The sequence below is a fragment of the Schistocerca serialis genome, chromosome 2, assembly GCF_023864345.2.
Source record: "Schistocerca serialis cubense isolate TAMUIC-IGC-003099 chromosome 2, iqSchSeri2.2, whole genome shotgun sequence".
NCBI lineage: Eukaryota > Metazoa > Arthropoda > Insecta > Orthoptera > Acrididae > Schistocerca > Schistocerca serialis.
The window spans coordinates 1,016,229,483-1,016,253,398 of NC_064639.1; the positions used below are offsets into that span (position 1 = coordinate 1,016,229,483).

General features: G+C 42.9%; 1 protein-coding gene across 1 annotated transcript in view; it reads left to right on the top strand.

Moving 5' to 3' along the window:
* The window catches only part of LOC126456594 (protein lozenge-like), a 739,855-nt gene extending 717,649 nt beyond the window's left edge, over positions 1 to 22,206 (top strand). Inside the window, exons 4-6 of the mRNA XM_050092338.1 lie at positions 2,600 to 2,806; positions 9,829 to 10,050; positions 21,743 to 22,206. Of these exons, the coding sequence (XP_049948295.1) occupies positions 2,600 to 2,806; positions 9,829 to 10,050; positions 21,743 to 22,206 (893 nt within the window). The remainder of the gene's footprint in view (positions 1 to 2,599; positions 2,807 to 9,828; positions 10,051 to 21,742) is intronic.
* The last annotated feature ends 1,710 nt before the right edge of the window (positions 22,207 to 23,916 follow it).

A 23,916-nucleotide genomic window follows, 5' to 3' on the forward strand; every position in this document is an offset into this window, starting at 1 on the left:
CCGAAGCACTTTTTTACTTCTCTTTCACAAATATGAAGTTATTCTATCGAGCAGCAACAGAAGTCAACGCGTAGCAGAAATAATTCAATACCGATAAGTCGGTTATATGTATAGTATTTAATAATAACTTTCTGAATATATGAAGTGAAATAAATAGATGCTTAGTTCCTACAGAGGATCACATAACTCTCTTAGAAAACAGTTTTCCGAAACCGTTATCTGAAATATTACTCCATGATACCAACAAGGAGGAGATTGAGTCGATAATTAAATCACTAAACAGTAAGGACTCTTAAGGATATGGTGGGGTTTCTAGCAGAGTACTAAAGTACTGTTCAGCATATGTTAGCTCAGCAAAAAAATGGCTCTGAGCACTATGGGACTTAACATCTATGGTCATCAGTCCCCTAGAACTTAGAACTACTTAAACCTAACTAACCTAAGGACATCACACAACACCCAGCCATCACGAGGCAGAGAAAATACCTGACCCCGCCGGGAATCGAACCCGGGAACCCGGGCGTGGGAAGCGAGAACGCTACCGCACGACCACGAGATGTGGGCGTTAGCTCAGCACCCAGCCATATCTGCAACTTTTCCTTTCGGAATGTTCAGTGTCCTTTAGTAGTGAAGTCACTTCATAAAAAAGGAGAGATGGGTAATGCAGACAATTTTAGACCTATTTCTATTTCCCTGTATGTCCATTTTTTCATAGACGGATATGGGACTCAGCTGTTGGTCAGAGGGCCTGAAGACGGCGTAATAAATCACCGAAACTGGAAATTGGGCGGCTAAAAGGTGTTTGATCTGACACCCTATTTCTATTTTATCGGTGTTTGCTAAAGTTATTGAAAAGACTATATAAACAAAGGTAGCTGATCATTTCAATTTACGAAATTTGCTGTAAAATATATGGTTTGGTTTTATAAGTGGTTTAACAACTGAAAATGCTATGTTCTCTTTTCTCTGTGAGGGTCTCGACGGATTAAATAAAAGGTTGCGAACGCCAGGCGTCTTCTTTGATTTAACTAAGGCGTTTGATTGTGTTGATCACAAAATGATACTGCAGAAGTTGAACCATTATGGAGTAAGGGGAGTAGCTCACAACTGGTTCACCTTTTACTTTGAAAACAGACAGCAGAAGCTCATTCACCACAGTACCGAGAATGGCGACGACGTGCAGTCCCAGTGGAGCACAGTTAAGTGGGAGGTCCCTCAGGGGTCGGTGCTGGGGCCGCTACTGTTTCTTATTTATGTGAATGATATACCTGCCAGTATTACACGTAATTCTAAAATATTTCTGTTTGCTGATGACACGGCTTTGTAGTGAAGGATGTTGTGTGCAATACTGACACAGGATCATATAATTCAGTTCAAGGCATAAGTTGATGGCTTGTAGAAAATAAATCGATGCTAAATCACAGTAAGATTCAGTTTTTACACTTTATAACACACAATTCAATAAAAACTGACATTTTGATTACACAGTATGGGCATATCGTTAGTGAAACTGAACAGTCCAAGTTCCTAGGCGTTCAGGTAGTAAGCTGTCGAGGAAAGCCCACGTTCAGGATCTTCTTCAAACACTAAACGCTGCTTCATTCATCATTAGGACAGTTACTGAAATAAGTGATACTTCAACAAAAAAAAGTAGACACTGATACAAAAAGGGTATTCTTGGCTCAAGAAACGGCAGGTTAGAGAAATATTTGGTGTAATTTCGCGAACCTCACGTCGACGCCTGTTCAGTAGTCTGGGAATTCTGACATTGGCGTCTAAATTCATGTTTTCTTTGATGTCGTTTGTTAACAATATTCACAAGAGTTAGCAGCTTTCACTCAGTTAATACCAGGCAGAAATCTAATCTGCATTTTGAATTGGACCTCCTTAACTGTTGCACAGAAAGGAGTGCAGTATTCCGCTGCATCCATTTTCAGTAAGACGCCACAAGAATTCAGAAATCTGAGCTGTAATCCACGCACCTTCAAGTCTAAACTGGAGAGTTTCCTCATGGCTCACTCCTTCTATTCTGTAGGGAAACTCATGGAATTTTTTTAAAAATCAAGCTACTTTCTGGATTACGTTGTCGATTACGTTTATTTAAACTTGTGGCTCATCGTATTCATGGGATTCATATACGTTTTAATTTATCTATTATGACTCTACTGTTTTTATTTCATGTACTGATTCGTTCCATGACAATTACTCCTCAATTTGGTCCTAAGGAACATGATACGTGTAAAAAAAAATCAATTAGCTACATCGGCATCGACACTCAGTCTGTCAATATGTCCTTTCCACTTTCTCTGGCCGAGCGGTTCTAGGCGCTACAGTCTGGAACCGCGCGACCGCTACGGTCGCAGGTTCGAATCCTGCCTCGGGCATGGATGTGTGTGATGTCCTTAGGTTAGTTAGGTTTAAGTAGCTCTAAGTTCTAGGGGACTGATGACCTCAGATGTTAAGTCCCATAGTGCGCAGAGCCATTTGAACCATTTTTTTCCACTTTCTCATCTCCATAAATCCTCTCCAGCGTACCTCAGTATCATTGTAGGCTCATTTAAAGATGTACGGTAGTCATTGCTGATGGTGTTGGTTGCAGACACGACGAACACTGGGGGCGGCGTGGGCGGATCGTGCTCGGCAGCGGAGGCGGTGGGCGGCGGCGGGGCCATGGCGGCGCCGTGGGGCGGCTACGGCTGTTCCTCTACGTACGCCAGCTACTCGCCCCTGCAGCCCACCTTCTCCTACACTGGAGCCGACATCGCTTCAGCCTCCGACCCTTCTGGAATCAGCCATTTACCCACAGGTAAACGCCTGGCTTCTTCATTGTCAACGTCTTTCTTAGTAGCTTATGCACAAAGAAATACCAACTAATACAAGTCAAAAAAATTCTGCATCAGTCACATATTTATTTTGCCTCCACGCGTTTCGATGGTTCACACCAACATCTTCAGGTGAAGAGTTGTTTAATTATGTTGTTGTTGTTTTTTGTGATGTGCACAGACGCTGGTGTTAGTGAAGAGCACAGGCGCCTTTCCACAGTAGGAGACCAAGTGGAAGGCAGACTAAGTTGCGTCTTTTGCTGGTGATAAAATTGTATTCATAGAAGAGGCACTGTTAAAGCTAAAAAAAAATGTGAATCTGTTAGAGCGAAGTGTACTTACAAGGGAAGTAGAGTCGAAAAAAGGCTGCACTTTCGAAAAAAGCCCTCATCTTTCATTTACAGGGTGGCGCACGAAATGTGTTACCATTTTGTTTTTGGATATAAACTTTATTGTCTATACAATCTGGAAGGAACATATACTATAATGAAGAACCGTCCATGGAGATTTGTTCTAACTCAGCATATGCTCAATATGTCCACCATTTCGTTTCCTAACTTCCTTCAAACGAACACTGAAGTTAGTGGTTACCCTACGGCACATGTCTACCGTAATTTCACTGCAGGCTTGAAGAATAAGTCTTCTGAGCTCCATTAAATCACGTGGACGTTTCGGGAAAATTTTTTCCTTTAGGTACCCCCAAAGAAAAAACGTCACGTGAACTGAGGTCTGGTCTATTCGGGGGCCAATTTTGTCCGTCATTGGAGCGACCTGGAAACCTGAGTGAAATGATCCGCATGTCGAAATGCTCGTGTAAAAACTCCAACACAGTGTTTGCAGTACGTGGCCTTGCTTCATCTTGCATGAACCACTGCGTGTTGAAGGGCAAGGCAGAAGCAAGAAGCTGTGGAAGTTAATGGAGCCAGAGGACTTATTCTTCAAGCTTGCAGTGAAATTACGGAAGACATGTGCCGTATGGTAATCACCAACTTCAGTGTTCGTTTGAAGGAAGTTAGGAAACGAAATTGTGGACATATTGAGCATGTTCTGAGTGAGAACGAATCTCCATGGACGGCTATTTATTGTAGTATATGTTCCTTTCAGATTGTATTGATAATAAAGTTTATATTCAAAAACAAAATGGTAACACAGTTCGTGCTCCACCCTGTATCTTCGTACTCAATGTAAGCAAGTATATCTATGCATAACATCTTTGAAGTAACGATGTAAACATAAACTGAGGTGACAGAAGTCATGGGATATCGATATGTACGTATGCGAATGGCGGTAGTATCGAGTGCATACGGTATAAAAGGGCAGTGGCGGAGCAGTCATTTGCACATAGATGATTCACATGAAAAAGTTTCCGACGTAATTAAGGCCGCACGACGGGGATTAAAAGACTTTGAACGCGGAATGCTTGTTCGAGCTAGGCGCATGGAACATTCCATTTTGAAAATCGTTAGTGAATTCGTTATTGTGAGATACACAGTGTCAAGACTGTGCGAAGAAGACCAGATTTCAGGCATAACCTATCAGAACGGACAACGCAGTGCCCTGTGGCCTTCGCTTGACAATCGAGAACAGCGGCGGTTGCGTAGAGTTGTCAGTGCTAACAGACAAGCAGCACTACGTGGAATAGCCCCGGAAATCTATGTGGGACGTACGGAGAATATATCCGTTAGGACAATGCGGCGAAATCTGGTGTTGATCGGCTGTGGCAGCATACGACGGAAGCGAGTGCCTTTGCTAACAGCGCCATATCGTCTGCGGCGCCTCTCCTGCGCTCGTCACCATTTCGGTTGGACCCTAGACGACTGGAAAACCGTGGCCTCGTAAAATGAACCCCGATTTCAATTGGTAAGAGATGATGGTAGGGTTCGAGTGTGGCGCAGACCTCATCAATCCACAGACCCAATTTGTTAACAAGGCACCATGCAAGCTGATGAAGACTCCGTAGTGGCGTGGGCTGTGTTTGCATGGAATGGATAAGGTCATCTGATTCTACTGTCTGGAAATGGTTATGTTCCACGGCTTGGAAACCATTTGAATGCTCCCAAGCAACGAGTGAATTTTGTGAATGACACTGCGCAATATCTCCTTTTGAGGATGTACCTGGGAGGTAAACTCATGAGCCACAACATTATGACCACTCCCACCAGGAGGTTGAACACCTCCCGGTGGTGTTGCGGGCACATTACACAGTAAGCAAAGAATGTAAGCGGAAGAGAGACGAATGGGCACTCATTATGGCGAAAAGATATGAGCCGCAAACGTGTAAATCCGCGGATACAAGCGGTTCTGTCAAAGAGCGCAGAATCTCAGAAATGGCGAAGCTCGGCTCCTGTTGGCGTCCACTTTCGTGAGCGCCTACGTAAAGTCGCTAAGGATGGTGTAATAACGAGTAGGCCGTATGGTATTGGAAGACCACGTCTCATCACAAAAAGTAGAGGTCGGGGGATTCCCCACTGTGCAGTCAAGGATAGGCAGCCATCCGTGGCAGATCTGACGGCAGAGTACACTGCCGATGCAGGCACAAGTGTTTCAGCGCACACCTTTCAAAGGCCACTGTTGAACATGGAGCTGCACTTCACACGACCCCGACGTGTTCCCGCGTTGACCCAACGACATCGTCAGTTATGACTGCAGTGGACACAACATCACTAAGTTTTCGCCAAGGATCGATAGAAACGAGTCGACTGTCGAAAGAATTGCATTTCTTGTTCTAACAGGTCTATAGGGTTGGGTCCTTGCACGCCGTCATCTAGGCGAATGGCTGCACAAAACACACACCCGGCCACTAAACGCACATTGATGTCTTGGCAGCAAATGTGACCGATCTGTACCTACTGGAACACATATCGGGCCCCAGCTGCGTGCCCGTAAACCACCATCACGTAATTTGCGGTAATTGTATGACATGTCCGTAGGCATCTGGTGCTACATACTTCTTGAATCCTGTCAAGGACTTGTAGAATCCATGTCAAACAGGATCTGTGTTACACCGTGTTTTAAAAGTGAAACAACACGCCATTCATAATGTTTTGGCTCATCGGTGTATACTCTCTCACCGATGTATTTTTAATCACTTAAACCATAATTTGAAACCAGTTTAAAATATGATCAAGGGAGATTCATTTATCAATGTTTGACAAAACAATGTGATGTATTTGTGCTAAAGCATAATCTTATTGTGAGGTGTGAAAAGCCAGTCACTCGTGATCTGGTTTGACGTTTGCTGCTAGAAAGAAGGAAATCAGCTTGTAGTACATCAGAGTGTTATACCAGGTGGAACAATGAAAGAGGAATATCTAAAGTAACTCTCATAAGACTTAAGAAAATGAATTTGCACTTTTGATGGTCGAAAGCAGTCACTGACATATAGTTTTACAACAAAAGATTATTACTGCTTGAAGTTTCTTTTCTTTTTTTATAGTCTTCTGGAAGGACTGAAGCGGCCCGTCACGAATTCTTCTCCTTTTCTGGGGAACGATGACCATTGAAACGAAAGCAATCCTGGAAGCGAATGCTGCAGTCTTTGCACTGCGCTCGGTAACACCTTCAAGGGAATTACAGCGATTTTTTCGTGGGCCCTCGTTTTCAGCTCAGCAACTGTCGTTGAGCGAATGGTGTGCACTTTTCAGGTGGTCCCACAAGAAAAAAAATCGCGCTCCGAAAAATCTGTTGTTCTTGAGGACCAGTGACTGTCGCAAAACCGTGAAATTACATGGTAACAGCTGTCGAACTGCTGCCATTGACGCTATATGAGCATGGGCAGGAAATCAGGCTGTGGTACATCAATATTGTTGTTTTACTTTGCTTACCACAACTAAATTGTATTCTCGTCAGTACCACTGTACCGGCTATCCCTCTAGGGTGAGAGTATTTTGTATCACCGTACCATTTATGTACGTCTGGCTATAAGTGCTTTTCCCAAAAATTCCGGGAAATCTTGCTGAAATCCAAGATTATGAAGATCGTGAAAGTTTTGTAGTTGTTCTGCTACGAAAGTCTCGAGCAGATCCACATATCGTACAGACTTGCTGACATCGCCTTCGCTTCCTCATCCTCAAAGATGTGGGGCCTCGTCACACCTGACATTGAGACAGCACACAAAACTGTAAGCTCTGTGCTGACTGGTAGTCGTTCGTGCAATTGTAAGTTTTCAGGTGCCCAGCAACTAAACTTCTGGTTGCTTACATACCTACTGATGTGTAAATGACGGTCATCTGACATGAGAAGCTTGTCAGAAAAGCTGAAGTCATCAGTAATATTTCCCAACATTCTTTCACAATAGAACCATATTTGTGCCATGTGGTCTGATAGTTTTTCCTGTATATCTTAAATTTAGTAAAGGTGAAACTTCATATTCGAAACACTATTCACTCCATACGTGCAGTCTAGGAAGAGTGTTACTTCAACGAAAGTTCTAATATACTGTGCGGTATTAGGGGACTTGAGTAGCAGAACTTAGGTTTGCTGTCAGTATATCAAAAACTAATGAAACGTACTTTACTTATCAAACTCTTACTATAGTTCGCCTCCTTGTGACACATATGTATTTTTCATGTGCTTGGCGTCGTAGTCATAACTGTTGACAGTATTTATCAACAGAAGACATAAAGTCTGTATATGAGGCCGCGATCATTTTTTTTATCACTTTTATTTTCACAAGTCCTTCTTCATCGCATAGATTTCTTTACGCTTTATGGCCGGTTTCGGCTTATCGCCATCTTTAGATCTGCTGTAAATATAAATATTGCGTAAGCGACTAGGTTCAATTAATTAAGATTAAAAGTATACAAGTCTTAGTGACGCACGAAATATGAAATATTTATAGCCATGTGTGGCAGTCATACATACCGTTAATTAGCGTTCTCGCTTCCCACGCCCGGGTTCCCGGGTTCGATTCCCGGCGGGGTCAGGGATTTTCTCTGCCTCGTGATGGCTGGGTGTTGTGTGATGTCCTTAGGTTAGTTAGGTTTAAGCAGTTCTAAGTTCTAGGGGACTGATGACCATAGATGTTAAGTCCCATAGTGCACGGAGCCATACCGTTAAAATATTCTGATATAAATCACCGTCAAGTTAAACATGTGCGTGCTAATACTCAGATTGCTTCAGTAGTTATACAAAAACCTAATGCCAGCAGAGGGCACTTTAGCCACAGTACATAGTAAACCAGCGTCGCCAATATAAAGATTAAAATGCGGTATGCCTTGTCCTTAGTTAAATTTTTGCGTAAATACTGACGCAATCTGAGCATTAGCACGCACATGTTTAACTTGACGATGATTTATATAAGAATATTTTAACGGTATGTATGACAGCCACGCATGGCTAAAAATATTTTATATTTCAAATTTCATGCATCACTAAGACCTGTATACTTTTAATCTTAATTAATTGAACCTTGTCGCTTACACACTATTTATATTTATAACAGATCTGAAGATGGTAATAAGCCGGTCATAAAGTGTAAAGAAATCTATGCGATCAAGACGGACTTGTGAAAATAAAACTGTTGACAGTAATAATAATGTAATACCGTACTTGTGTTGTTGTTGTGGTCTTCAGTCCTGAGACTGGTTTGATGCAGCTCTCCATGCTACTCTATCCTATGCAAGCTTCTTCATCTCCCAGTACTTACTGCAACCTACATCCTTCTGAATCTCCTTAGTGTATACATTTCTTGGTCTCCCTCTACGATTTTTACCCTCCACGCTGCCCTCCAATGCTAAATTTGTGATCCCTTGGTGCCTAAGAACATGCCCTATTAACCGGTCCCTTCTTCTTGTAAAGTTGTGATACAAACTCCTCTTCTCCCCTATTCTATTCAATACCTCCTCATTAGTTACGTGATCTACACATCTAATCTTCAGCATTCTTCTGTAGCACCACATTTCGAAAGCTTCTATTCTCTTCGTGTCCAAACTATTTATCGCCCATGTTTCACTTCCATACATGGCTACACTCCATACAAATACTTCCAGAAACGACTTCCTGACACTTAAACCTTTACTCGATGTTAATAAATTCCTCTTCTTCAGAAATGCTTTCCTTGCCATTGCCAGTCTACATTTTATATCCTCTCTATTTCGACCATCGTCAGTTATTTTGCTCCGCAAATAGCAAAACTCCTTTACTACTTTAAGCGTCTCATTTCCTAATGTAATTCCCGCGGCATCACCCTATTTAATTCGACTACATTCCATTATCCCTGTTTTGCTTTTGTTGATGTTCATCTTATATCCTCCTTTCAAGACACTGTCCATTCCGTTCAACTGCTCTTCCAAGTCCTTTGCTCTTTCTGACAGAATTACAATGTCATCGGCGAACCTCAAAGTTTTTATTTCTTCTCCATGGATTTTAATACCTACTCCAAATTTTTCTTTTGTTTCCTTTGCTGCTTGCTCAATATATAGATCGAATAACATCGGGGATAGGCTACAACCCTGTCTCACTCCCTTCCCAACCACTGCTTCCCTTTCATGCCCCTCGACTCTTATAACTGCCATCTGGTTTCTGTACAAATTGTAAATAGCCTTTTGCTCCCTGTATTTTACCCCTGCCACCTTTAGAATTTGAAAGAGACTATTCCAGTCAACATTGTCAAAAGCTTTCTCTAAGTCCACAAATGCTAGAAACGTAGGTTTACCATACCGTACTTAGATATTGAAAATAATGCTACTTAGATATTGAAAATAATTCATTTTTTGAGTTTGATGACGACGCAGTATTATAATACAGTAGACTAATCCATTATTAATATGTATTATTAAAAATATTGATAGCAGTTACGTTAAATAATGCTAATAAAAACTATTAATAATGAATGAAAAATTAATTAAGAAGTAGCATGATTTATCCAAAAACATAATTTTATTAAATTATGAAATAAATAAGATGTTTAATCAGAGTACCAGGATTCCCAAAGAATTGTGTCTGAGAAAAAGTTTGGGAGAGGAGTTTGGACGTCGTGGTGACGCCACTCGTCGTGTGCCCACAGTCTTGCCGGACCACGCGGCGGCGAGCGGCGGCGCCGGCAGCAGCAGCGGCGCCAGCGGCGAGTACGGCAGTATGTTCTCCAAGAGCCCGCCGGCGGGGGCGGGGCCGGGCGGGGGCGGCGGAGGCGGCGAGCTGGAGCCGCTGTCGTGCGCGGGCGGCATCGTGCCCACCGCGGGCCTGCCGCCGCAGCCCGCCGCCTCGCACTCGCCCTACAGCACAACAGGTGAGGCGCTGCCGCAAGCGAACGTCTTTTGCTTCGTCCACAAAGGGGCCTTACAGCCCGGTCCTTATCAACTTGAAAATCAGTACGTGGATGTCTATTCCCCAAAGCAGTACGTCGTAATAATCCAAACAATCGCCTGCGAAGACAGGCTTCCGAACGCCTTTAAGTAATAACATTTCAAGCTCATCAGTGGAATCGATGGTAGCAGACTGCGTAGCGTAAAATTTTATTACTGTAACGTCGCTCGTTCAAACACAGCTGATAAAAACTGCTTTTTTTTTACTTTTAAACAGAGTGTCCATAATTAAAATTACCGTTTCAAAACGCAGTAGAAATAGAACCACTGCTCAGAATGACGTTAAAATTTGAACAGTATATTATTGACGCAGTGGGAAACGTCACGGAACAAAAAGAAAACAAAAACAAGAAAAACGGAAAGTTAACTTACACGAATGGCCATCAAAATTGCTACACCACGAAGATGACGTGCTACAGACGCGAAATTTAACCGACAGGAAGAAGATGCTGTGATATGCAAATGATTAGCTTTTCAGAGCATTCACACAAGGTTAGCGCCATTGGCGACACCTACAACGTGCAGACGTTAAGAAAGTTTCCAACCGATTTCTCATACACAAACAGCAGTTCATCGGCGTTGCCTGGTGAAACGTTGTTGTGATTCCTCGTGTAAGGAGGAGAAATGCGTACTATCACGTTTCCGATTTTGATAAAGGTCGGATTGTAGCCTATCGCGATTGCGGTTTATCGTATCGCGACATTGCTGCTCGCGTTGGTCGAGATCCAATGACTGTTAGCAGAATATGGAATCTGAGTTCAGGAGGGTAATACGGAACGCCGTGCTGGATCCTAACGGCCTCTTATCACTAGCAGTCGAAATGACAGGTATGTTATCCGCATGGCTGTAACGGATCGTGCAGCCACGTCTCGATCCCTGAGTCAACAGATGGGGACGTTTGCAAGACAACAACCATCTGCACGAACAGATCGCCGACGTCTGCAGCAGCATGGACTATCAGCTCGGAGACCATGGCTGCGGTTACCCTTGACGCTGCATCACAGACATGAGCGCCTGCGATGGTGTACTCCACGACGAACCTGGGTGCACGAATGGCAAAACGTCATTTTTTCGAATGAATCCAGGTTCTGTTTACAGCATCATGATGGTCGTATCCGTGTTTGGCGACATCGCGGTGAACGCACATTGGAAGCGTGTATTCGTCATCGTCATAGTATCACCCGGCGTGATGGTAAGGGGTGCCATTGGCTACACGTCTCGGTCACCTCTTGTTCGCGTTGACGGCACTTTGAACAGTGGACGTTACATTTCAAATGTGTTATGACCCGTGGCTCTACCCTTCATTCGATCCCTACATTTCAGTAGGATGATGCACGACCGCATGTTGCAGGTCCTGTACGGGCCTTTCTGGATACAGGAAATGTTCGACTGCTGCCCTGGCCAGAACATTCTCCAGATCTCTCACAAATTGAAAGCGTCTGGTTAATGGTGGCCGAGCAACTGGCTCGTCACAATACGCCAGTCACTACTCTTGATGAACTGTGGTATCGTGTTGAAGCTGCATGCGCAGCTGTACGTGTACACGCCATCCAAGCTCTGTTTGACGCAATTCCCAGGCGTATCAAGGCCGTTATTACTGCCAGAGGTGGTTGTTCTGGGTACTGATTTCTCAGGACCATGCACCCAAATGGCGTGAAAATGTAATCACATGTCAGTTCTAGTATAATATATTTGTCCAATGAATACCCGTTCATCATCTGCATTTGTTCTTGGTGTGGCAATTTTAATGGCCAGTAGTGTAAACGGGATCGGCTACAAATGACAATTGAATCGCAATATGACGGCTATGGTTTGAGCTGCGCATTACACCATCCGCACTAGTTAACGCGCGTGACTTCATAAGTTCAGCAGTCGAACAGTTGTGGCACTATTAGTTACGTACGTCCATACACCACGGCAATGTCGTAACACATCGGCTTGCAAAAACCGGTTTCTAATTGTCCTGGTGCCATAAACTGCATTTATGCAGTCGTGAGACTGGTACTAGACGTGTTCAATTAACTGTTTACTGCTTTCTGCCACAATCTGAAATCCACAACAGATCGGAGAGTCTCGTGGGCACGTTCAGAATGCGTTGAGCGTTGCATGCCTTCAGTTCAGCTACATTCAAATTGGAGCAATGAACATCTTTCGGATAACCTCACTGCCAGAAGTCACTCGGGTTAATATCAGGTGATATGGACGGCCAGGCTATAGGGTTCAAATGGTTCAAATGGCTCTGAGCACTATGGGGCTTAACATCTGAGGTCATCAGTCCCCTAGAACTTAGAACTACTTAAACCTAACTAACCTAACGACGTCACATACATCCATGCCCGAGGCAGGATTCGAATCTGCAACCGTAGCAGACGCTCGGTTCCAGACTGAAGCGCCTAGAACCATTCGACCACTCCGGCCGGCAGGCTGTAGGGAAATGACGGCTGATAATTCTAGCGCTTCCGAAATGCCCGTGCAGCAGCCGATTCACGGGCTGTGCTAATGCGCGGAGAAGCACCAACGTGCGTAAAATCCAAGCTGTTGAAGGTTTGGAATGACGTTGGTGCGCAAAAAGACTGTCACAGCGTTTAGCAGCGACTGTTCGGGCAAGAGGACCCGCAGAATTAATCTCTTCGACAAAATATGGGCCTACGATAAACGATGCCGTCAACCTGCATCACACAGCCACCTTTGCAGAATGAAGTGATTGATACCCGTTGATGTGCGGATTTTCCATTGAACATATTCTGCAATTCTGCGTATTGACTTGTCCTTGGAGATGCAAATGGGCTTCGTCTGTCCATAGGATGTTCCATGGACATTCATTGCTCACTTCCATATAAGCAGGAAATTCCAGAGCAAAAGTTTGTCTTGCTGGCAGGTCGGCCGGAAGCAACTCCTGAACACAGGTGATTTTGTATGGATAGCAAAGCAGGATGTTCCGTAGGCTTTTATGCACCATGCTCGCAGACATGTTCAACATTTGGGCAATTCTCTGTGCACTGCATGTCTGCAATGCTGTGGTCACATCTTCGACAGACGTCGGATCAACTGCTTTCCTCCCTCTTCAACACTGCATTTCAAAAGAACCTCTGTTTTCAGATTTTGTAATCATTTTCTCCAGATCCTTGGTAGATAGCGGACCAGTGCCTTTACTTATATCTTTGAGTGTCCGGAGCTTCTGCTGGGCTACTGGTGCGCAGTCACCGTTCTTGTAAAAGAGCCTGCATGGAGGCTCATTTTAGGCGTCTCAGACGCAAACTCAGGAGCAGTAGAGTGCCCCGAATCCTTTGGTGTGCGTATTCTGACGTTACAGCATCTGTTGGTCAAATTTTCGTTACTTTTTTCTTTGTTCCATGTCGTTTCCCCCTGCGCCGGTAATATATTGTTCAAAATTTAACGTCATTCTGAGGAGTGGTTCTCTTTCTACATTGTTTTTAAACTGCAACTTTAATTATGGACATCCAGTATATTAAATTCTATATTATTACCAACTGCTGTGATAATTGACAACCACTGAATCATAACTTTTTAATGAAAACAGCATCATTTTAATTTTAATTACTAATAGTATGAGAATAAAAATTGGTACCAGAAAGCAAAACATTAAATAGAAAATAAAATACTTTTTCAGACTAAGAGCAGCCGACCAGTTGCAAAGGATAAAGTAATCTTTACCTAGGTTTCAATAGATATAAATCTATCTTCTTCAGAAGACGGCAGTATTATAACAACATGAAGTGATATGTCCTTATCGTTTAGGCAAACATCTGCATAGTTATATTAATCATATAAAATATAGCCCTGAAAACAGGGCTATATTTTATATGATTAATATAACTATGCAGATGTTTGCCTAAACGATAAGGACATATCACTTCATGTTGTTATAATACTGCCGTCTTCTGAAGAAGATAGATTTATATCTATTGAAACCTAGGTAAAGATTACTTTATCCTTTGCAACTGGTCGGCTGCTCTTAGTCTGATTTACGTGGAACCGTTGCTGTAGCGCAGCTATGTTTAAAGTACTGAAATTCTTGCCTGCCGAGGTATCAAAAGCTGCATCCAGGTATATGGACATCAAATTAAAAATTGTGAAAGCAGGTATGGCTATTGACTTTAATCACCAGTGCCTAGAGAAAGACATTATCCCTGATTATGTGAAGGCGTACGTAAATTTTAAACAGTGTAACAGAGTGCCTTCTATTAAAAAGAAGCTAGTGCATTTAGTCATTTCCGAGAGCACAGTAAATTTGTACAAGAAAAAAGATGTCCTTAATAGTGAAGCCTACTGTATACATCTATTTTTAACTAAAGCCTTTAAAGATCTTTGTAATTTTCAAATTGACCACCTGTGGAATAGTATTAATGAATGGCTCTCTAATCGTAAAGAAATAATCAAGGCCAGACATGAAAGAAAGCTTTTAAAGTTTAGTAATAGGACCACAAGTAAAAGTGATAATACAGCAGACAACAGTGTTAAGCACCTATTTTACGATAGAGTACTAAATAAAACCAATATTTCTTTTACGCAGGCCGAAAATGACTTGTTGTGTAAAGGCCTTAAATATAACTTGCCTGCTAAACTCGATAAAGATCCAGTTATTTGTAATCTCATTGTAGATCTAAAAATCGGTTTAGAATCTCTGAAATTAGAGAAAACGGAGCAAGTCAAATGTGCCTACGAATGTAACAACATAATAGAAAAAGAAATTAAATTATCTCCTAATAAGCAATCGGGCGAATATAGTATAATAAAAAGCATTAATCATAAACTTAGAGAGCACGACGCCTTAGTCACTAAGAGTGACAAAGGGAACACCGTGGTCGTGGCTTACAAAAATGAATATATAGAGAAGACTGTAAAGTTTTTTGAGGAAAACGACATCACTGAGGTTACTGTAGATCCTACTACTGAACTGCAAAATGAAATCCGGCGTACTTTAACGAATTCCGTCAGCTTGTTTAATAAGTTCCAAAAGAAAGGGCTTATAAATATGAACCCTAAACCACCAGTGCTCAGAAGTCAGTTTAAATTGCATAAACAAAATCACCCGATCCGCCCTATAGTGAATGGTATAGGTAGTCCACATCACACACTTGCTAGGCGCCTCCATTTTAAAATTAAAGATGCTTTCACATTTGAAAATAATTTTTCTGTAAAAAACAGTAAGGAATTAATTAACAATATTCAATCTATAAGTTGTACACCTGACACTAGACTGGTGTCCTTTGACATCGTCAGCCTTTACACAAATGTTCCGGTTGATGAAACCATAGACCTTGTAAAAGAGAATCTTCTGAAACATAAAAAATTAAGTGAAACTCAGATTGCCGAACTCATTGGTTTGCTTAAGGTCATTTTAAAATATAATTACTTCACATTTAATGGGAAAATGTATGTACAGCCAGATGGTCTAGCAATGGGTAGCCCCCTCGCCGGTATTCTAGCAGAGGTTTTCATTAACGCCCTGGAAACAACGTTTTTCAATTCAAGTTCAGAATTACGCCACAAAATCCGCTATTATGCACGGTATGTTGATGACATTTTCATTGCTTTTGATGGCACTGATCATGAGTTAGAGCATCTCTTTAACATTTTCAACGGTTTACATGAAAAAATTTCCTTCACAAAAGAACTTCAAAATGATAAACGTGAACTTAATTTTCTCGATTTAACAATTTCTATAGAAGATAATTCCTTCCATTTTAATATCTTCCGCAAGGAAACATATTCAGATAATGTCATTCCTGCTGACTCAACCCATCCAAAAGCTCATAAATTGGCATTTTTTCATTCCGCCATTCACCGGATGGTAACCACTCCTTTATCACCTGCAGATCAAAAAAAGGAATTGAATGTCATCAAAGCGATTGCGGTTAATAATGGGTATAACCAGAACATGATTGATCACCTGCTCAATAAGAAAATCTCCCAAAAATGTTCGACTTTGAGAAATATTCTCCCCACGGATACCACTGAAACTAAAAAAAAAATTTATTTCCATCCCTTTCCTGGGTAACTTATCGTATAGGATTAAACGTCTTCTAAATAAAAAATATAACTGTAACGTCTCCTTTTCTACAGATAACAGTTTAAAAAGAAATCTTGTACAGTCAGTAGAGATTGCCAGCGATTGGTTTTCTAATTCAGGTGTTTACAAGCTAACCTGTAACAACTGCCCCTCTTATTATATTGGTCAAACCGGCAGAGCTGTGAAAACACGATATAAAGAACATCTTTTAGGTAAAAAAGGAACAAATATCCGCAACTCTACCTTTGCTGAACACCTCTTGATAACCGGCCATACGCCTAAACAGTTAGAAGACACGGTTATCCTACATAGACAGGTCAAAGGACGGAGACTAGATCTGTGGGAAGAGCTATTTATTTTTAAACATCTAGAGCTCAAAGACGGCAATATACTGAATGATCAGTTGAACCTTGCCTGTAAACAATTTTTCGAAGGCTTTAAACCCGTACTGTTTAATATATAACATTAATGATAGTAACCTCATTAGTCTATTTCCTCAGGAAGCTATAATGCACTTTCAAATCTTTCAGTTTACTACCGTTCATATAATGTGTTCTTCTCACGATGTATGGCTGCCACTACAGGAGCCCTCATGTAATTTTCTCTTATTCTATATTACGTAGTAACTGGATTGTAGACCAGGTCTCATAATTTTCTTAAAAGCCATTACTGATTGTTCTTGATGTTTTGACTTATATATGTTCTATGGGCTTCACTAATATGATAATATAACTTTTATATTTTGGCTATATAGACCACTGCTTGTAACTCACGGCGGAAGCGCCACCTGTCTTTTTGATGTATGTATCTACGTTATTGTTCCTATACCTCCCACAATGTCATAACGGGAGTGTTAAATGCTTGCCATTTTATTTATTATCACTCTATTTAAGAACGCATTTAATATTGATATTTCAAATGTTACTTCAGTACGCCTATCGGCACATAGTTCGCGACATGAGCGCCACCTGCCCTGGCCGCTGTGCTACTACGCTGGCCGATTTTACTCAGTCGCTTAGGCGCTCTGCAACTTCTATGTACCTATTTTATTTGTCTGACAAACCCTGTTTTCAGGGCTATATTTTATATGATTAATATAACTATGCAGATGTTTGCCTAAACGATAAGGACATATCACTTCATGTTGTTATAATACTGTAAGTACCAAGAACCTTTCTCACAACCTGTAATACAATATTTTCCTAATATATGTTAAACTTCATTCTTGACTCATGTTTCATACCTTAATATATATTACGATGTTCATTGTCCCCAGGCCGTCTTCTGAAGAAGATAGATTTATATCTATTGAAACCTAGGTAAAGATTACTTTATCCTTTGCAACTGGTCGGCTGCTCTTAGTCTGATTTACGTGGAACCGTTGCTGTAGCGCAGCTATGTTTAAAGTACATTTCGAATTTATCTACCAAATTTTAATTTATTTTCGTGTAATCAGCAATTACAAACAGACTCGAATCAGTAACTTTACTGTTACAAGAATTTTACGCTATACACGCGGCTACCACAGACTCTGTTAATGTGCTTGACATGTTTCTACTCAACAACGCTCGGAAGTCTTCTGATCTTTGAGGCTAATTTTCTTACGAGTTTCTTTTTTTTCTTTTCTTTTTTTTTTAAATAATTCTGTTACACTGATTTATGAAACTGATACCCAGGACTGACCTCTAAATCCTAACAGTATGAAGAAAATGTGCAGTTGTGAGATCCAACTATTCCACTTTTAACGAGAGCAATTAATGTGGAGCGCCAGTTCAATCTAGTAAGGATAAGTTAACGGCAGTAAAAAGTGATTTTCTATGAATGCCATGCCAAATAAAAATTAATTACGTACATTTTAGATGATAATTAAAACTTTCTAATTATCGAAGACTACGCCCTTAAATCGTAAAAACACGTTAAAAAATCGAAATAGCAAATACGTGCTCTAATACAAAAAATACGGACATATGCGCAAAAGCGGAGTTCGGTTTTATGGCCACATAAGAAGACTGAATGACTCCAAGTGGGTGGTATGCACAATCAACACTTTTCACTTGAACCGATGAAGAGCTAGAGACAATGAGCATACAAACAAAAGGCGCACAAAACCTAAGCAACTCCACAATAGTTGTAGTGATCCTTCAGGCTTTCTCGACGAAAGTGATGATTTACTTGTTTCTCAATTTGCTGCCGAGTTGTCACGTTATCTTCGCACGATGCGATGTTTCGAGAAATTCCTTGTGACTACATTAGTGCTCAGAGTTCAAGCTGTTCAGCTGCAACTAAAGCAGACAGTCAGAGGCCACTGAGATACGACGCGCTCGATTCTGCCCGTGAGTCTGTTCTGCATGAAATTGCCCGGAAGGCTCCATCGGTAGCCCGTCTCGCTCGTCGTACCGCCGGGCAAGCTGCAGCAGGTCGAATCAAAACCATGCAATATGATAGGATGGAGTGTGGTGAGGAGAGCTAGCCGGAGTGGCCGAGCGGTTCTAGGACCTACAGTTTGGAACTGCGCGACCGCTACGGTCGCACGTTCGAATCCTGCCTTGGGCATGGATGTGTATGATGTCCTTACGTTAGTTAGGTTTAAGTAGTTCTAAGTTCTGAGGGACTGATGACCTCAGAAGTTAAGTCCCATAGTGATCAGAGCCATTTGAACCATTTTGTGGTGAGGAGAGGGTACGGTCAGCGATGAATGTGTACCAACATTTTTGTCAGAAACAGGTTGATACGTGTGGAAACAGTGCGTTGCACGACTAGGACATTGCAGAATGGATAGTATGAATTGTTGATGCAACGCTGTTCGAGTGTTATGTAAGGCTCAAATCAATATAGGCGTTATTTGTTGTGTCTCTTGTTCGTGTTGGTCAAATTTTTAATTCTAAAAAAAGAAAGTCATATCTCACTTACAGTGATGCCTTGCCTGCATTACAGCAAGTACCCTAATTTCTAATCTGCAAAGCAAACTGAGGACCTCACCAGGATGGCAGCGCCAGCCTGTTTACACCCGAGAAAAGGGGAGGGGCGGTAGTAACAGCGTAATTGCAATTTTTTGCGTATTCAAATAGTTCAAATTGCTCTTAGCACTATGGGACTTAACATCGGAGGTCAAAAGTCCCCTAGACTTAGAACTACTGAAACCTAACGAACCTAAGGACATCACACACATCCACGCGCGAGGGAGGATTCGAACCTGCGACCGCAGCAGCAGCGCGGTTCCGGACTGAAGCGTCTACAACCGCTCGGCCACAGCGGTCGGCTTTTACGTATTGATATGGCACCATAAAATGGCATTTGCTTTTATTTAGTTGTCATCAAAATAAGAAATTTCATGTACTACTGCAAATCTGAGTGGCACTTTCCTTACTGTGTGTATCATACACTGAGATGACAAAAGTCATAGGATAGCTCCTAGTATCATGTCGGACCTCCTTTTGGCATGATCTCAACAAGTCGTTGGAACTCCCCTGCAGAAATATTGAGCCATGCTGCCTCTATAGCAGCCCACAGTTGCGAAAGTATTGCTGGTGCAGGATTTTGAGTACGAATTGACATCTCTATTACGTACCATAAATGTTCGTTGGAAACCATGTCGGGCGATCTGAGTGGTCATATCACTCACTAGAACTGCTCAGAATGTTTTTTATACCAATCGCGAACAACTATGACCCGGTGACGTGACGTATTGTCATCCATAAAAATGCCATGGCTGGTTGGGAACATGAAGTCCTTGAATGGCTGCAAATCGTCTCCAAGTAGCCGAACATAACCATTTCCACTCAATGATCTGTTCAGTTGGACCAAAGGGCCCATTCCATTCCATGTAAACACAGCCCACACCATTATGAAGCCACTACCAACTCGCACAGTGCCTTATTGACAACTTGGGTCCATGGTTTCGTGGAGTCTGCGTTGTACTCGAACCATACCATCAGCTCTTACCAACTGAAATCTTGAGTCATCTGACCTGGCCACGGTTTTTTCGTCGACTAGGGTCCAACTGGTCACGAACGCAGGAGAGGCGTGCAGGTGATCTCGCGCTGTTAGCAAAGGCACATACGTTGAGCGTCTGCTGCCATAGCCCATTAACGTCAAATTCCGGCGTAGTGTCCTAATGAAAACATTCGTCGTACGTTCCTCATAGATTTCTGCGCTTATTCCACACAGTGTTGATTGTCTGTTAGCACTGGCAACTCTACCCAGACGCCGCTACTCTCGGTCCATAAATGAAGGCGATCGGTCACTGCGTTGTCCTTGGTGATACGTAATGCCTGAAATTCGGTATTTTCGGCACACTGTTGAGACTGAGGACCTCGGAATATTCAATTCCCTAACGACTTCCGAAAAAAAGGCTCGGTTCCAGACTGTAGCGCCTAGAACCGCACGGCCACTCCGGCCGGTATGACTTCCGAAATGGAATATCCCATGCGTCTAGCTCTAACTATCATTCCGCTTTCAAAGTCTGTCAAATCCCATTGAATGGCCTTACTTAGGTCGGAAGTCTTTTCACTTGAATCACCTCAGTACAGATGACACCCAGGCCAATGCACTGCCTCTTTACACCTCTTGTGCGCGATCTCTGTATTTGCCTACCCTTGTCTTCTGTCAGACTCGCCAGGTTAGCGAGTGAGCGCTAATGCGCTGCTTCCTGGACTCGGGTAGGCGCGCCAGTCCCGTATCAATACGCCTGGAGGAATAGCTATGAAGGCTGGTTTGCCGGCCAGCCTGAATGTGGTTTTCACGCGGTTTTCCACATCCCACTAGGTGAATATCGGGCTGGTCCACACATCCCGCCTCAGTTACACACCTCGCAGACGTCTGAAACACGTTCGCAATGTTTCGTGGTTTACATTAGACGCAAACAGTTGGGGGTACACAATACCGTCCCGGGGGAGGGGGGGGGGGGTATATGGGGTGGCGCCAGGAAGGGCATCCGGCCACCCCTCAAAATTAACCATGCCAAATCCGATTGAACTGTGCCGACGCCGGCCGAAGTGGCCGTGCGGTTCTAGGCGCTGCAGTCTGGAACCGCGATACCGCTACGGTCGCAGGTTCGAATCTTGCCTCGGGCATGAATGTGTGTGATGTCTTTAGGTTAGTTAGGTTTAACTAGTTCTACGTTCAAGAGGACTAATGACCTCAGAAGTTGAGTCCCATAGTGCTCAGAGCCATTTGAACCATTTCAACTGTGCCGACCCTGCGCAAAGATGCGGGACAAGGCGCTAGCAAAAGAATGAAAGAAAGAATCCATTGACTTCTGTCACGCCGGCCAGTGTGGCCGAGCGGTTCTAGGGGCTTCAGTCTGGAACCGCACGACCGCTACGGTCGCAAGTTCGAATCCTGTCTCGAGCATGGATGTGTGTCGTTAGGTTAGTTAGCTTTAAGTAGTTCTAGGGGACTGATGACCTCAACAGTTAAGTCCCATAGTGCTCAGAGCCATTTGAACCATTTGTTATTCATTTCTAAATGATAGGCCTACATTTTGTATGTCAATGCAATTATGAGCTGCATTTGCCTTAGGTACTCTGAAACCAATACTGGGAGCAGGTGTCGTACTACGGTGCGCTTTCCATTTGTTGCAGCGCCCGGACTCAGCTGTGGCGGCACGACGTACCACCACCCGGCGGCGGCGGCCGGCTGGCCGGGCCACCAGGCCGGCTCGTTCATGCCCCACCACCACCACCACCCCCACCACCACCCCAACAACTACAACTACTACGGCGCGGCCCAGCCGGCGCCCGGCCCGTACCTCAACCCGCCGCCGCCCACCGCCGTGGCCGCCGCCGCGCCGCCGCCCCCGCCTCCGCCGCCGCCCCCGCCCACCATGCTGGTGTACCCGCACCTGTACTCGACGGTCAACCAGAACCAGATCCACGTGCACCTGCACGCCGACCGGGACTACGCGCACGACCCGGAGGCGGCGGCGGCCGCCGCTCGCGCACTCGACGGCCTCGTCGTCTCGTCGCACGACGCCTCGCCGCCCGGCGACGTCATCAACAGGTATCCGGACCGGCACGCCGACCAGTCCGTCTGGAGGCCCTACTGAGGGGCGCACGCGGCGCTCCACTGGCTGACCCCACTGGCTGATCTCAAAGAGTCCGGCGACGGAACGCAGCCGGGCGTTCCACTCGCGGGCACTACAGACATTCCAGAGCCTGCAGACAGACTCCTCAGTGGGGACATGCCTCTGTCAAGACTTTCATTACACTGCAGTGCTTCTCAATCTACCGGAACAAACAACATCTGGAATTTCAGTTAACTTTTTTCAGCATTTTGGACACACCTGCATTTCGGTGGCCTTACCATATTGGTCTGGAGACTGTATATTGGCCGAAATGGTCAGTTGTTGAATTGTACCAATTTACTGGAATATTCAGTAACACATGAAAATTCGATGCGTTATGTACCACGGTGTCCCAAAATGTACGCTTACAGTTTAGATTTACTCTTCTAAAAATGCTTCCTTGTTATTCATATCAGGTTGTGTATTTTACCTAATTTCTAGTGTCCACTCCTGTTGTTGTCACAAATGTATTGTACCGATCAAAATCAACAGAAGGAGCTCCGTTTTAAGTAGGTGTAAGGAGCGCTAAATATTAAAAAGAAGTGCCCTCTTCTTCATCGCTATCATAATTTTACTGACTGACTGTTGGATCGTTCTGATTTCGTTCTGACGAATACTGTGTTGTTCAGTCAGTAAGTGTCCTATACAGTCTATGGAGAGATGCAGCAACTGTTAGAAAGCTGTAACTATTTATTTATTTCAGTCGCAGTTACGATTAACAATAGACGATTACGTGTTTCGGCCGTTATCGGATTTTTTATTTTTTAAAAAAGAAAGCTTTGTTACAGTGTATCGTGTGAACTTTGTCGCTGTACGATTTCCTCCACATTAAAATATTATTTCTTATCTATCGACGTAGCGCTTGGAAGTTATCTTAATAAATAAAAAAGATAAAGATTATCTGAAAGTGCACCCATTGTCTGAGCTGTTGCGTAGCAAAACGTTCCATTCACAGAAAAGAAGTATTTGCGTAAACTAACTTCACGTTTATAGCCGAGAACTAAATCTACCTGTGAGAATAAGAAGCAAATCTGACTGCGAGAATGTAAATGAAATATGCCCTGTCTGAACTAAAACTGTACAGACACATAAAAAGGACTCTGAATTTTAATGCGAATGATTAAACTGAGCAATGTAAACTGACCCTGTGAAACTGAAAACTCGTATCACATGTATTTGGCTTACCTGTGTCGCAATGAAAAATGCCATGCAACTTCTTTCGTAGAAAAAGAAGAAAAAGCGTGTCTCTATTTCTGAGCTGCTTCTAACTGCAGAGAATCGCGGTAGCGCAATGCGTCCTTTTAAATACATCAAATGAATAGTTGGTTCTCATAAAATTTATCTCTCATAAAAAAGGATGTTCATCAGGTAATGTGAGCTGGATAATGACGTTGAGTAATCTGTGTTACTCTCTGTATAAAAATTCTTCTCAAGACACTGTACTCAAAAAAATTCATCTCAGAAAATTTCTTGACACTACCCCATTTACAAAATTTCACCATCGAAGATCCAACAAGGATCAACACTAGAGAAATATAAAAATGTAGCTCAACAAGAAAATTTATTCAACACGAATGTCTTTACACTAGTGATTAAATTCTTTTCGTCTTTTCAAATCCAGTAACATTGACTTTGATAAAAGTTTATGAAGATAGCAAGAACTTCCTGATTTGGATGTCTGCGTTAAATCAA